We start from the raw sequence: 14,679 nt of genomic DNA, 5'->3' as shown, positions 1-14,679 counted from the left end.
AAGGAAAATAGCCACTTCTGTAAGCTTTTAGAAGCAAGCAAATGTCCAATAAAGGTAGTGTGTTTTAATCTCTTGTACATCATGCTCATTTTGTTGATAAACTCCCATTAAAACTAAGTCCCATCTGTTTTTAAGAGCATCGGCATCATCTGTAACACAGTATATGCACAGTGTATTTCTTGGTATTGCAAGGGATCATGTTCAGAACAGATTGCTACCTTTGTCGGATTTCTTCCTTAGCTTTCTGAATCAAGTTCAGAGTTGTACAAGATACCTCTTCAGGATTTTCAGAGTTGTCTCTCATAAATTTTTGCTTTTATTCCCTTCTTTCTCCATATACTCTAGAATTTCCCCCTTTTACTTCTGTCATATTGATGACTTTATGTCCTCTTTCAGTTAGATTTGTTCCTTAAACACTTTGAGGAAAACGTATAAATAACATATTGTCCTAGTTGAAAAGCTTTATTAGGAGAATCCAAACAAGTCTTTCATTATTTGAGACCAAACATTATTACTCTCATTTCTCCATTTTAAGTAGCAGGCCTATGGGATGATCTTGGAAAATGTAGGGGTACAATAGAAAGGTGCTGGACGTAGCAGGCATGGAGATAACACAGATATGTGAGAAAGATGGTGGAACATTGCTCATAGAGTGAGGACATTTGGCAGTTCCTCTGTAAAAGATAATAACAATTGCTTCAAAATGTTATTGACAGTACAGGCTGAGCAGCAGTGGTGGAATTTCAGACATGACCTGTATAGTATAGGTTGACAGGTCTGTTCCATGGTGATTTTGCCAAGATGATGTGTGCGCAGACGGGTGTATTACCCTCCTTCACTACCTGCCTGTAGCACATAGCCCTTTCACCAGTGTTTCCAGCTTGTTCTCTTCCTGTCTTGCTAAGCTGTTAGTCCTTTAACCACCATCAGCATGTGAAGAGTAGTTTCTTGCTGTTCATTACTTATTCCTCCTTTATACAGGATTTCTGTTAGGCAACAGCATATGGGGAGTGGTACAATTCCTTGTTTATTCATGTCGTGATTTATATCACACCATTATGATTTGGGCCATAACCCTTTCACCTCTTCTAGTTAACGTTCCCATGTTGCCCTTGACTGTGCTTTTCATGGATTGCAGGATTACAGGTAAAGGGCAGGGAGAAGGATTCAAATTCACTATAAGCAGCTGAACAGCTTTCCACATACTAGCACAGGCAGGAGGTAAGAATGCATATAGTGCTTACAGAATAAGTGTTATGTAAATTCTTCATAAATAAATAATTATCATGGGATATAAAGCTTGTTGCTGTATTTTGGGTTGTTCTGTCTCCACTAGTCTTGAATGATAGTAGTACCACATGTTCAAGGCTATGACATAGTTAGCTCCTAAAACCACCAAATAAGTCCCAAATGTACCACACTGATGGATATAAACATATTCTTAAGTTGATCAATTTAAGGGGAAAAAAACCCACAAAAAACCAGCCCCAAACCCAATAACCTAGTGTTTAGCCATAAATTCTAATGATACAGGATAATAGCTATTCAAAAAAATGAGTATGAAGGTAACTCTTGATTCAGAAGGTTATATATAAAAGGCTCCAGCAAATATGTTGAGTTGTATATTGAATTTCCACTTCCATTGGAATGTGTAGCTTTCTGGTATCAACTTTGGTCACAAATGCAACTTTAGGGAAGTCCTTATTTCCACTGAAGAGATATACATGTCTCAGAGAGCAGGAATACTGGAGGGTGAGACACGTTACAGTTACTCTAATCAGTAACTCGGTGTCTATTTTGCTTCTGCTATTTAACAGAAGGACTCTGATGCAGATGATGCTGTAGAACAGTTATTTCTTGTTGTTGTGGCTATTGATTTTGGCACAACATCCAGTGGCTACGCCTACAGCTTCACCAAGGAACCAGAATGTATTCATGTAATGAGGTAAGGGCTGCAATGCAGCATTTGGTTTTCAATCGTGATAACATGGATTGTCTGCAGTAGCTATAGGTATTTTCTACAGGAGCCTGAAGTGTCTAGATTTGTCTAATGTTGCCACAGTGTATGCCTTTCTCATGGTTATAGTATTTTGTTGCATCTTACTGTATTCTAATTTGCTTTAATAATAATTTTGAACATGTCCTCTCTCTGTTATTTTGCTGATGACATTGTTATTTTACAAGATGACATGAGTAAAAGGAGGGATCAGTGAGTATTTAGAATTGTTCAGGGAGCAGCAATAATTATTAAGTCAGGATGCCCTTATCTCAGAGATTGAGAGAAACTACACATTTATTAAGGGTCATGGCATTTTCCAGAAGCTGTCCATCCCCTGGAATCATGCTTCTATACAGTTGTATGTACAACACTTAGTTACTTGCACCCAGAAACTGGTTTTCATTTGGCTAATTTAAGCTTCTTAGCATTAAATTTGAATCAAATCTCCGATAATGAACCAGTGATACTGGGAAATAAGCAATCAAAAGGCATGAATGTGAAAATTAAGGTTTGATGTGAAATTTGTTCTGTATTATATGTATGTAAGGGACAGACTTCAGATGCTGTTATGTAGGGGTTTTTATTTTTTTATTTCTTGGTTAAACCAACAACATATAAATCCATCCATATAAATCTAATGCAATCACAGATAGAAAAACTGTTATGGCAGGTACCTGAAAGGATTGCCCTACAAACCATTTTTATAGTGTTTTATAGTGTTTTTTAAAAGTTTTTTTTATAACTAAAAACATATACAATTCTTATTAAAGTATCTTTCAAATTACTGTATTATAACAAGACCAAGATATAGAAAATTTCAGAAATAAACAAGGTATGTTAGAAAAGCTTAGCCATAGAAGTTCTTCTAAACAACACTGCTGTTATAGCAGTAGGTAATGTACTGTTTGCAGCACTGTAATACTGAGAAAAAAAGGGCAAAAAGACTAACCTGCTGTAGTCCAGTGTGATACACTGTAATTTTTTTAAGCAAAGATGCTAGCTGAATGCAGCTCTCAATCTCAGCAGACTGTACTGATTGAGCAGTCAGCCTGCATAGTTGGTTTGTATGTGGTTGCAAAGTATTTCAAACATCTAATGCAACTGAGTGATTTGAAATACTGTCTACAGGGAGGTAAATTTTGGAATGGTATTACGCCATCCAGTTGCAAAGATACCTACCATTTTCAGTATGGACAGGTAATCCTTCAAGGCCTTTTATGCATCTCATGCATCTGTTGTTCTCTGAACAGCGCAGGAAGCTGTATGAGGCTAGAAGTCAAAGGACAGGCCATGCGTTGCTGTCTCGGACAGGTTACAAGGTTGTCAAGTCAGAACCCATGTTTATCAATTCCTACTCTCTTTTGACAGCAAATAATTAATGAAATTTCTCAAAGAAGTTCGATGAATTGAGGGAAGACATCTCTGAAGCTGTACCTGAGCAAGCCTAAATCCTATATACTGTGTTGTTGCTATAATCTCTGTGGTGATTTTACTATGTGAAATCACTACTGTTTCTAGGGATGTCCTTTAAGCGCTTTGGACTCAAAATTTTACCTTAGGACCTGATTTTGCTATTGGGTTCACACTATACTGCAGCAAATTACAGGCTAGATTCTCCTTCCAGGGTACCAGGCTTCCTGCTGTAGATCACTGGGACATTGAAATGTAGGTGCTGTGTGGCCAGTTGAGAGTATATTCCAAATCTTAATTGACATTTTGCTACTTGTGGTTCAAAATACCATATTTTCTTCCTTATGCAATAATGGTAGCATGATTGTGATGTCAGACCTGGGTAGATATTGTATGAGATGCTGATGTAAAAAGACATGAAATAAATTAATTCATATATTTCCAACCAGAAGGGAGTAACATATTTGCGGGGGGTAAATGTATTCAGATTTCCAACAGGTATTTCAAACAATTGAAAATATTTTAATATCAAGAAGGATTTTTTTTTTTTTAGTGAATATTGCTGGCAGGGAAGGATTTTGGGGAAGATACAGCTGAAACTGACTCATGAATTAATGTGTATAATATTTTTATATATATTTATATATAAATACTCATGAAATCATGAAATTCAATTAAAAGAATGGTCTATGTTTCAAAATAAGGCTTCTGTAGTTCAGCAGGTATTAAGAGGTTCAAACTTTGTATATAATGAGGCTTACATGTAGGATAATTTACAAATATTTCAGCAGAGTAAATGTAACTTCCTGCCCGCACTCAAGAAGGTTTACATTAAAATAAAGCATACCAATGATGCATGGTCCTCTTTGCTTCCTAACATTTTTTCCACCTTCCTTCCTTAGTGTTGATCCTTTCCAGACATTTAGATTTCTGACTGCCTTTAAACAAAGCTGCTTTTCTGTCAATGTCTCAATGAAGGGTAAGATGGGTTTATTTAGAAGGTCCTACTTCGGAAAAGAGTGAATACACAGGGCTTTAGTACTGAGTTTGACTGTAGTGTCTGCAAAGTTGTGATTCTAGTAGTGTAATTAGTAGACAAACAAAGTCATGTTTTTGACTGTGTGTGTTTATTTGCTGTGATGCCCGGTACTAAAAATGAGTATATAAGCATTGACATAACGAAGTTCTTTAAGCATATCCTTAGCTTTAAAAGTATGAGTAGCCTCAGTCATGTCAGTAGACTAAAGCATGTGTTTGGAGTTGGGTGTGTGTTTCTAGATGACCAATGAATGTCTTCACTTTGATTGCATAACATTAGTTACTGTTTTATCAATTTTAGGTAATACTTCACATCTGTCAACTCTTGCTAGTTGCCCACGACTTCTGTAAAGATAGTTGTGGTTACTTTCAGGCTCTTGTTGCAGGGTAGAAGTATATGTAACAATGAGTGCTGTTTTCTGCATACCTTGAGACTGTGAGTAAATGCATATGAACAGCCTGGGCATGAGTTCAGCAAGCATTTCAGTGGACAGGGCAGTGCCAGAGCCATAATGAAAGACAGTTTGGTGCTGTAGAATGAGTTAATAACATCTCCTTTGAAGGGAACACATGAGGTCTTACACAGTTTTGAAAAACTCCTATTGATTTACATGCACTTATGTGAAGTTAGAAATGTTTTGGCTACTGGTTAAATAGCAGCAAACTGAATGTGAGTATTTCACAAATGGAGAAAAACAAATGGAAAAATGCTTGTGATTATGAAACAAATTGCAGCCTGTCTTTGGAAGAAGGGAGAATGTGGTCTTTTTTCAGTGTAACTTTACTTAAACCTTCAAGTTTTTCCTTTTCCTTCTCTTCCCTGTTTGATTGTAATTCTTGGCAGACATGCTTGCCTTTCTTCTGCATACACACTCCTAGTGGCATTCAGCTACGTTTTGATGACCCCATTGCTTCATCTCCTTGACTGTTATGCTGCAGCTCTGGATCAAATTCTCATCACTCTGCACGGATCACTCTTTTTGCTCTGTCTGTTAGCCAGATTCATGTGTAAGGAAGGGCATTTCTCTAACCTTAGTATAACCCTGTTATCCTTTCCACACTACCTTTCCTCCTGTGTCTATTTTCACTTTTAATATACAGTTAGATCATCTGTGGCTGTAAATGGGTCTATGCTGCTCTGTTGAGTTAATCCACTTGATATCGGCCTAAGAACTGGTCTCATATGTCTGAATTTAGGCAGAAATCTACCTTGGGTTCTGATTTAATAGATTTTTAGCTCTGACCCTGCTTTGAGAAAATATACCCCACATGCATTTAGAGTACTGCTGGCTTGTATTAGTTCATGCTCTTAATAGGCATTTCCATATACCTTTTTTTCCTAAGAGCATTATTACCATTATTTTGCCTGTATTGCGACCATGAAAGAAAACTGCAAATGAAGGTGCTGAAATCCTAGCCCTACGGACTAGAAGCCTCCGCTAACTGGAGTGAGGCTAGGGCTCCACCTGAGAAGAGTGTCACCATCAGGAGTTACCACGCACATGCCTTTTCAGCTGCTTCTCTCTAGAAAAGATGTCACACAGGAATATTTTTAAATCTCTGATTGCGAGTGGTAAAGTTGGACTTCCCCTCCTGTTTCCTTATTGCTCCTTCTGTGACTGAACAGTAATACAGGCTGAGGACTTTAGAACGTGCTGAGCAATTACCGTGTCTAGTTTCCACCAGAAACTCATCAGGAAGTGAACATCCAGTTCTCTAGGTGGCTTTGAAAGCTTCAGCCCATACCCACTGAGCAACAGTTTGTCTTCATTTAAACTGCACCTTAGGTGTACTTATTCCAGAAAGAGAAAATATGCCTAGCCGTAATGAAAAATGAAGAAGTATTGTTATTAGCCATTTATGGAATTTCCCACCAGTGACTCAGAATGAATCATTAATGATTCCAAGCAAAAACGATACCAGTCTGTCTCCTCTCTGCTTGCAGTGGGTGTGTGGGATTTAACAATCTGGTGAAATAGGCAGTGTTTTCTGTTTATGGGCTGCAGGATCCCAACTTTTTCACATTGGAACAGTATGTTTGCTGTAACACCTACTCAAAGATTTTGGAGTTGACCAAGTACATTTCTACCAGCAGGTTAGAAGAAATGGCCTGGAGCAGAGCCTTTGCCAGCTGATAATAGCTCAGGGGCTGAGCAGCAGGACGAAGGAGGTTTAGGAAAGTTTTTCCAAATGGTTGAAGGTGGAAATCATTCTACTTCTCATCATGCTGTTTCTGCTCTCAGAGCAGTGGAATTGCCCTCTACACTGAAGTAAATTCATAGACATGTGATTCCCTGCCATCGCTGCTGCTGGTGGAAAAAAGGGCAAATTTTGCTGTTTGATCTAGTTGAATGGTCTGAAGGGTTCCCAGCGCTGTTCTTTGTTACTTTGCCAAGTGTTAACCCCTTAGATTGCAGTTTTCCATGTCAGTTGTCTGCCTTGGTCTGGAGGCCAATTCATTTTCAATTGGTTCAACTGTTTCTGAGAATGAAATGGAAAAGATTTTTCTTCTATATAATCTTCCTATGTCACATAAAGAAGTACCACAGAACAAGGCAACCTTTTGGTGCTTCAGAACAAGGACTTTGGCAGTAGTATATTATGAAAGTGTATTTCGCTATCTTTAGAAAAAAGCAATCAACATGTGGTTTAATAATGAATGCAGTTGCCTGTCTGCTCTTAACTTGGCTTGTGTTTGAGCTGTGTTATGATTATATATCTGATAGCATAAAGCAGATTTTCCACTGATGCCTTTTTAAGAAAATGTTTTCTGTTAAGTGTTTGTTTCCCATGCTGAACATACTTGTATATGAGGCGAGGAGGAGCAGTAATGCGATTTTCTTTTTCTTCCATTCTGCTTTTTTTGTGATGGAGAAGTGAGGAGAAGACAAGAATGCTCACAGCTGTCTCTGTGGTACAACTTTCTACTGTCTGACCTTGTCGTCCCACCATGCACCCCCCAATTTCTGCTGCTAGGTGTTCCCATATTCAACAGTCTTATTTATTTCCTTATCCATTCAGTGAAACAAGCTTTGGGTTGCTTTTGCCTTAAAACTTTTGTGCTTCTTGGGTATTCCTGAAGATAACTTCACAATCTTGATAAGATAGGATAGTTTTATTCACCATTTTAATAGATGGTAGTGAGGTAAATGGTTTGGTGCCTATAAGATACTTGGGGATTTGGGGAGTCTGCTTTATTTTTGACAGATTAAAAATTTTACAGCATTTTTGGCATTTAAAACACAAAATCCATCAACTTCAGGTGAGTAGAGAGTGCAATGCAGAGAGCCCAACATCTGCAAACATGTCTTCAGAGTTTCAGGTGTCCAGGAAATTAGGCATATGATCAGATGTTGGTTGAACTGGCTTGTCTTGCTTCAGAGAGCTTTCTGTGACAAAAACAGGGATTTAATCGACTTCTCCACAGTGGTGTTCAGATGACTTAAACAGGTCCCTAATTCAAAATGGGGAAAATATTCTGTACAAGTAAGCATTCATGGAGTTTGATTGACAGTTCGATAGGTCACTCAGTTTGAAGATTTGGATTTTCATTAGTAGTGTTCTTGGAGAATTACTTGATATTTTTTCTGTAGAATATTTATTACATGTATATGCTTAGTTTCAAAATTTAAGTGCAAAACTGTTTCCTTGTTAATTGTGTATGGCTTACCTCAGGGAACCTGTATTCTTATCAAAGACAGAGTATGATTATGTCCTTAAAATTATACAACTAACAGCAAAATTTATTGAATTATCTGAAATGAAAATTACTGTCATCTTGGATGTGAATACAACCACTTGATTTTGGTATTATAAGGATTGAAATTAGTATCTTTGGAGGGGAAAGCAGTCTGTGCAATCTGCCACCACGTTGTTTTTCTCACAATATACTATTTTTTCTGCTGCTCTAAACATTAGTATCACTTACTGAAGCTCTTTCACTTGTTGGATAGACGATGGGAAGGTGGAGATCCAGGAGTATCCAATCAGAAGACACCAACCACTATCCTCCTGACACCAGAGAGAAAGTTTCATAGCTTTGGGTATGCAGCAAGAGATTTCTACCATGACTTGGATCCCACTGAATCAAAGCACTGGTTGTATTTTGAAAAGTTTAAGATGAAGCTACATACCACCGGTGTAAGTAATAACCAATTCTCTTGGATAATTGTGCATTTGCTACTCAAATTATCTTCCTGTGGACAGTACTAGATTTTTGCCTAAAGATGGTCAACTAGATGTGAAGCAGCTCTATTTCCAAGTTTAGAGAGTAAATAAAGTAAATTAAACTCTTCAGTTAACATTATGATTCATTTTGCTTTTCACTGCATTTGCCAAGTGTATTTTGCCAGCCTTCTTTCTAGATCTTAGAAGTCCAATATCTGCTTTGCTTAGATCTTCATGTCCTAATTTTCCTGGGTGAAATTCATAGCTGTCTATGGAGTCTGTGTGAGGTTGGTTTGTTCTATAAATTTACTCAGAAAGCAGAAATGGAATAGAAGAGCCATACTGAACTCTAGCACAGTGGAACAAATTTACCCGGAGTTCACTGTCAAAAGTGCAAGTGCAAATCACGTTGTTAATTTGACATTATTCCTACTGATTACATTTTTTACTTTAATCTGTTGGAGAGTTCTGGGATTTGGCCAGTACTTTCTGCATTGAGGTGTTTTCTGGTTTCATGTGTTAGTGGGAAGCCAAAAATCTACACTTTTAACTCTTAACTTGGATTAAATATCATGCATATGCAGCTTTGTTGCAGTTAATTACAGATAGATTTATTGTAATTATTTAATATCTAGTCCATATTTCTCTCTCTGCCTGCAGTTGTCTAGACATGGTAAGTGTTTAAAAACAAAGTCTAAAATAAGCAGCAAATGTCATGCTCCAGGAAATTCAAGTGATGAGTTAGATCCTCTTCAGAACAATTTTGTCACTTTTTCCTAACCGGGTGGATAATGAAGAGTTCCCTTTCCTCAAGCAGTGGGAATTAATTTCATGTTTACCTTTTCCTTTTAATAACTTCCAGTTATTTTCTTTCATGTAGAATCTTACCATGGAGACAGACCTGACAGCTGCAAATGGCAAAAAAGTCAAAGCACTTGAGATATTTGCTTACGCTCTGCAGTTCTTTAAGGAACAGGCATTAAAGGTAGGGTAATGTTTCCTTATCTGGATTTTCTGTATTTATAACTGGTATAAATGTGAGCTTAACACTTCTAACCTTGCCAAGCTTTGACCTCAGTAGTACTTGATGTAAACAAAGCAAGGCAGCTGTAGAAACTCTAGGCAAGCTGTGGACTCTGGAGAGCTCACAATAGCCTGAAGTGATTTCCCCTCACACAAGGGAAGCTTGATTCATTAATAGTAAGTGTATCACTGTGGTGCAGAGTTCTGATTATCTTCTTACTGGCTTGAATATTTTCTACTGCTTTTTTCATGGAAAAACATTGATTTGAAAAGAAAATTTAAAAGTGTAGGAGCTGAAGCTCAGGAATTAAATTTGAGACTGGGTCCTGTCCTCGTCCCCTACACTGCTGCTGCTGGGACGATGGGTTGTTCTGTGTTCACACAAGGTTCTCTCTTATGTTAAAGAGTTGGCACTGTGAAACGCAATAGGATGGGCACCTAGAGATGTCTCCTGCCCCAACCTGACTTTGTCTTCACTGATTAAGCAAAGGGAAGTTGGATGAGCTGGATTTATTTTGTAATAGAAAGATTATTAAAAGCTCATTTATAATTTGGTGACTTGAATCTCACTGTAAGTCTATACAAAGATGACGTGCTGAGGTGTACAAGCTGGCTAACCTGGTGGAAATAGTGTAATTATGCCAGTACAATGATTTCTACAGGCCACTTGATTGCACTGAGACGTTCAGTATAGTAGCCTATGTGGAATTCTGCACCAGCGCAGATAAATAGCCTCCATTACCCAAACCAACACAGGTACCTTTGCACAACACTCCTTTATTCTGTTTTACACAGTTAAACTGTAGTATGTGTGCCAAAGAACCGCTGACCCTTTGCAGGGGTGAATTTCATGTTGCTGTGCTGTGAGATAGAATCGTAGAATTGTTTAGGTTGGAAAAGACCTTTAAGATCATTTTGTGCAACTGTTAACCTAACACTGCCAAGTCCACCACTAAACCATGTCCCTAAGTGCCACATCTACACATCTTCTAAATACCTCCAGGGATGGTGACTCCACCACTTCCCTGGGCAGCCTGTTCCAATGCTTGATAACCCTTTTGGGGAAGAAATTTTTCCTAATATCCAATCTAAACCTCCCCTGCTGCAACCTGAGGCCATTTCCTCTTGTCCTATTGCTTGTTACTTAGGAGAAGAGACTGACATCCTCCTCGCTACAACCTCCTTTCAGGTAGTTGTAGAGAGCGATAAGGTCTCCCCTCAGCCTCCTTTTCTCCCGGCTAAACAACCCAAGTTCCCCCAGCTGCTCCTCACAGGACTTGTGCTCCAGGCCCTTCACCAGCTTCACTGCCCTTCTTTGGACACGCTCCAGCACCTCCATGTCTTTCTTGTAGTGAGGGGCCCAAAACTGAACACAGTATTCGTTGTGCGGCCTCACCAGTGCCGAGTACAGGGGGACAATCACTTCCCTGCTCCTGCTGGCCCACTGTTTCTGATGCCGTTGGCCTTCTCGGCCACCTGGGCACATGGCCGGCTCATATTCAGCCGGCTGTCAACCAACACCTCCAGGTCCTTTTCCACCGGGCAGCTTTCCAGCCACTCTTCCGCAGGCCTGTAGGGTTGCCTGGGGTTGTTGTGACCCAGGTGCAGGACCCGGCACTTGGCCTTGTTGAACCTCATACAACTGGCCTCGGCCCATTGATCCAGCCTGTCCAGATCCCTCTGTAGACCCTTCGTACCCTCAAGCAGATCAACACTCCCGCCCAACTTGGTGTCATCTGCGTTATTTGGTTGCCCTGATCCTGAATGCCTGTTTATGCAGAAAATCTAACAAGCATTAGGGAGAACAAAAAGTAAGACAGACATCTGTCAGGGGTTTAATTTGTAAATTCATACTGTGTTCTGATGGACTGCTTCCATTTATGTTGCCTTTTTTTTTTTCTTTCTTTCCTTTTTTTTCTTTTCTTTCAACTGTGGCTGGTGTTGGTAAGGAAAATGCATTTTATTTTCCATTTCCCATTTGAAATGTTGCAATACTAATTTCTTGTAATATTATTCTTGGGTCACAAGATTTTTTTTTCATATTCTCCTGTGAAATACATGTCCCCAGTAAACAGTTTTTGAGATTTAAAATCTCATGTAAACAGTCAAATGTAAATTAAGTACACATTGGCTTCAAATGTGCCACTATAAAGTCAATGTAAGCATAGCAGTTGCTGGGTCAGATGAGAATATTCATCCAAGTAAGCATTGTTTAAAATAGCCTTGTTGTTAAAAACTAATGTACTTTTTTGAATGGGTTTAATTTATTCTCTGTGAGATCTCACTGTATTCTTTATGGCTATAGAGAAACAATCCTACCATTACAACTCAAATTCCTCATCTTGTCAAAGACTTACTTAACTAGATTTTGGGGTTGATTGTGGAGTCACAGACTTGAACCCGTGCATAGCCTGGGGAAATTCTTAGTGAATATGAATGCTGTTGGGTACAATCCCATATACTTGCTGTGCTGCCTCTTCAGGGCTACATCCTTTCTTGATGTTAATAAATAAATCCCTGTGATTTGTGAGTGCATGCTGAAACTAATTAGACAAGCGATGTAAATGAACTGTTACTTTCCACTATAATCTGTCCGTTTCTAGTGCCCTGTGCAGTATAAAGGTACTACTTTTCTAGCATGGATTTTTAAACTGCAGCATAGCTAAACAAACACAACACCTTGGCACAGCACATGCAGAAACTTTTTTTTTACATTCTAAAGGCCCGTTGTTCACCTTTCTGAACCTTTCCCTGTTTGGATGGAGATTTAGATAGGACATATGGTAATGACATTTTACTTGGAACCTTTCCCAAAACATGTCAGTATATCACCTAATTTGCAAATGCAATACAGACTTTCCTCTTTTTAAGGGAAAAAAAAGGACAATAAAAGAACTAAACTAGTCTTGAATGTTAGCTTAAAGCAAAATTTTCAAGCAGCAATCAGTCAATTTTTTTAAAGGGTTTAACTGTAACTTTTCCCTTGTTAACAGAGTTGTAAAAATTTGATTTAAAGGTGAGTTGTGTATAAAGAAGTTATTGAAAAAATCCAGATTGTAAAACATAATGTTCATCAGTGATACCTCAAATATTTTTCTGTGTATTAATCAAGATGCAAGTGTGAATTCTTCAAGCTAACAGCAAATCCCACACTGTGACTAAGAATGTACATAAACATTCTGTAATATTCAGCAGTGAATGAGCTGCTTTTGGAAAAACTAACTTTTCTACTTCATGTTAAGCAGTAAACTTTTCTGTAGGCCTCCTTGAGAAGGCATCAACCCTAATCCCAGCTTTTGGCACAGTAAAGCATTCTTGACAGGTTGGCAATAATTCTGATTTGTAGCATAGATGTAACAGGAAAAAAATTGAAAAGAGAAAGTTACTGTTAGTAGAGCTAGCAGAAAATAATGTTTTCTTATAAAGTTGACACCCATCATTATGCATTCACCTCTATTTTCCTTTTATTTAGGAGCTCAGTGACCAAGGAGGCTCAGACTTTGAAAACACTGAAGTAAGATGGGTCATTACAGTGCCTGCTATTTGGAAGCAGCCTGCAAAGCAGTTTATGAGACAAGCTGCCTACAAGGTAAGATTACAGGCTGAACATAGAATTGCCCCTTTAAAGCCCTAGTTGATAGACTAAATGGTAAACTGTATTTGGGGCAATTAGCTCTGGTATAAACTGTGTAAAAATGGTCTAGAAAAGAGTGAGACTAGAAACATTTAAAGAGGTGTTAACTCTACAAAGCAGTAGCTTTAAGTCATACGCATTTGCCTCTTAAATGCCTTTTTCTTTCTATTTACTTTTATATATTGGTCTCCTTCACTGCAGACTCTGATGTTTTAGTCATCTTGCACACTGTATTTCTGCTGAATTCAGTGCACATGGAACAGATGCAGTTCTGAGACCCAAGGGAAAGCTGATTTTAACATACTGGGCACGGTTTTGTTTTGTTACTTTCTTTAGGTCATCACAGACTTTTAAAGAAAAAAAAAAAAAAAGGAAGAGGAGGGAAAGCAAAGAGCCTCCTCGGTGGGACTTATTTTCCAGTTCCCATTTTCCCACAGTAGGAATGAAAGGACTGTGAACCGGATAGTCTGGATATAAAATTAAATTCAAATGTTATTTTCACCAGTAAGAGGCTTATCTGCATTTAACTCTTTCCCCCTAAATGCCCCCCAAATATTCCATATGCACTTTCCATATGCATGTCCTTTATTTCAAATTCAGTTTGCGTCTTTAATACACGAGATGTACACATTCTTCTTTTCATCAGGATATTCATTTTCTGTTTTGTTTTTTTTTTATTTTTGGTCAGAGACTTGCATAACCCATTGGCAGCAGCTCTGTGATGCACAGTTTATAAAATATCTAGTAGTTCATGAGTAATTTGCAGAGTGCTCCTGGGAAGCACCCAGATTTTTCTAACTGTTTCTAACTATCTCTAATGTTGAGCAACATTTTTCTTAACAGTCTTTATTGTGGGATTGCTAATGCTAGTGCCAGAAGCAAAACACTCTTAAAGTTCTGATGGAAGGACACGGTTGTAGGTAAATCTGAAACACTAGAGACCCATTCATTATCTTTGTATATTGTTGTCTGCCTGCTGTCTGTGTGCATGTGTGCTCGTGTACTGGGAGCTGTGTAAGGAGCAGGGCAGGGTAAGGTAGATCTCTTGGCATTTCTCATTTGTGGCACAATGGAATGTTGTTAATTAGTGTCTGTGTCTGTGGTTGTGTCTGTGATTGTGTATTTTTATCGGCAAGCTTGATAAACAGCAAGGACTGACAAGGCTTTTAACTCGGGGTGTGTGATCAATTGCAGGAAAACATGAGTTTAGGGGAATAATTGATGTTTACTTGACACACGGTTGATTTTTTGTAAAGTAATGGGGATGAAGAAAGAATTGCAGAAAACTGAGAATTCTGCATTGCCATTCAGTCTTTCATATCCCTGTTGCTGGATCCAACACATTTGTCAAACCAATATGTACAGATGGATCAGAAGTTGCAGCTCTTGTTTCTAGCTATTGGAACAT

The 14,679-nt window shown here is 38.4% G+C and overlaps 1 protein-coding gene across 1 annotated transcript in view; it reads left to right on the top strand.

Annotated features, from left to right (window-relative positions):
- HSPA12A (heat shock protein family A (Hsp70) member 12A) overlaps positions 1-14,679 on the top strand; it is a 63,284-nt gene that overhangs the window by 16,065 nt on the left and 32,540 nt on the right. The window contains exons 3-6 of the mRNA XM_052799523.1: positions 1,818-1,945; positions 8,401-8,587; positions 9,495-9,599; positions 13,110-13,226. Coding sequence (XP_052655483.1) covers positions 1,818-1,945; positions 8,401-8,587; positions 9,495-9,599; positions 13,110-13,226 — 537 coding nt within the window. The remainder of the gene's footprint in view (positions 1-1,817; positions 1,946-8,400; positions 8,588-9,494; positions 9,600-13,109; positions 13,227-14,679) is intronic.

The sequence above is a fragment of the Harpia harpyja genome, chromosome 10 (assembly GCF_026419915.1).
Source record: "Harpia harpyja isolate bHarHar1 chromosome 10, bHarHar1 primary haplotype, whole genome shotgun sequence".
Lineage (NCBI taxonomy): Eukaryota > Metazoa > Chordata > Aves > Accipitriformes > Accipitridae > Harpia > Harpia harpyja.
This window is presented reverse-complemented; position numbering and strand designations above follow the sequence as displayed.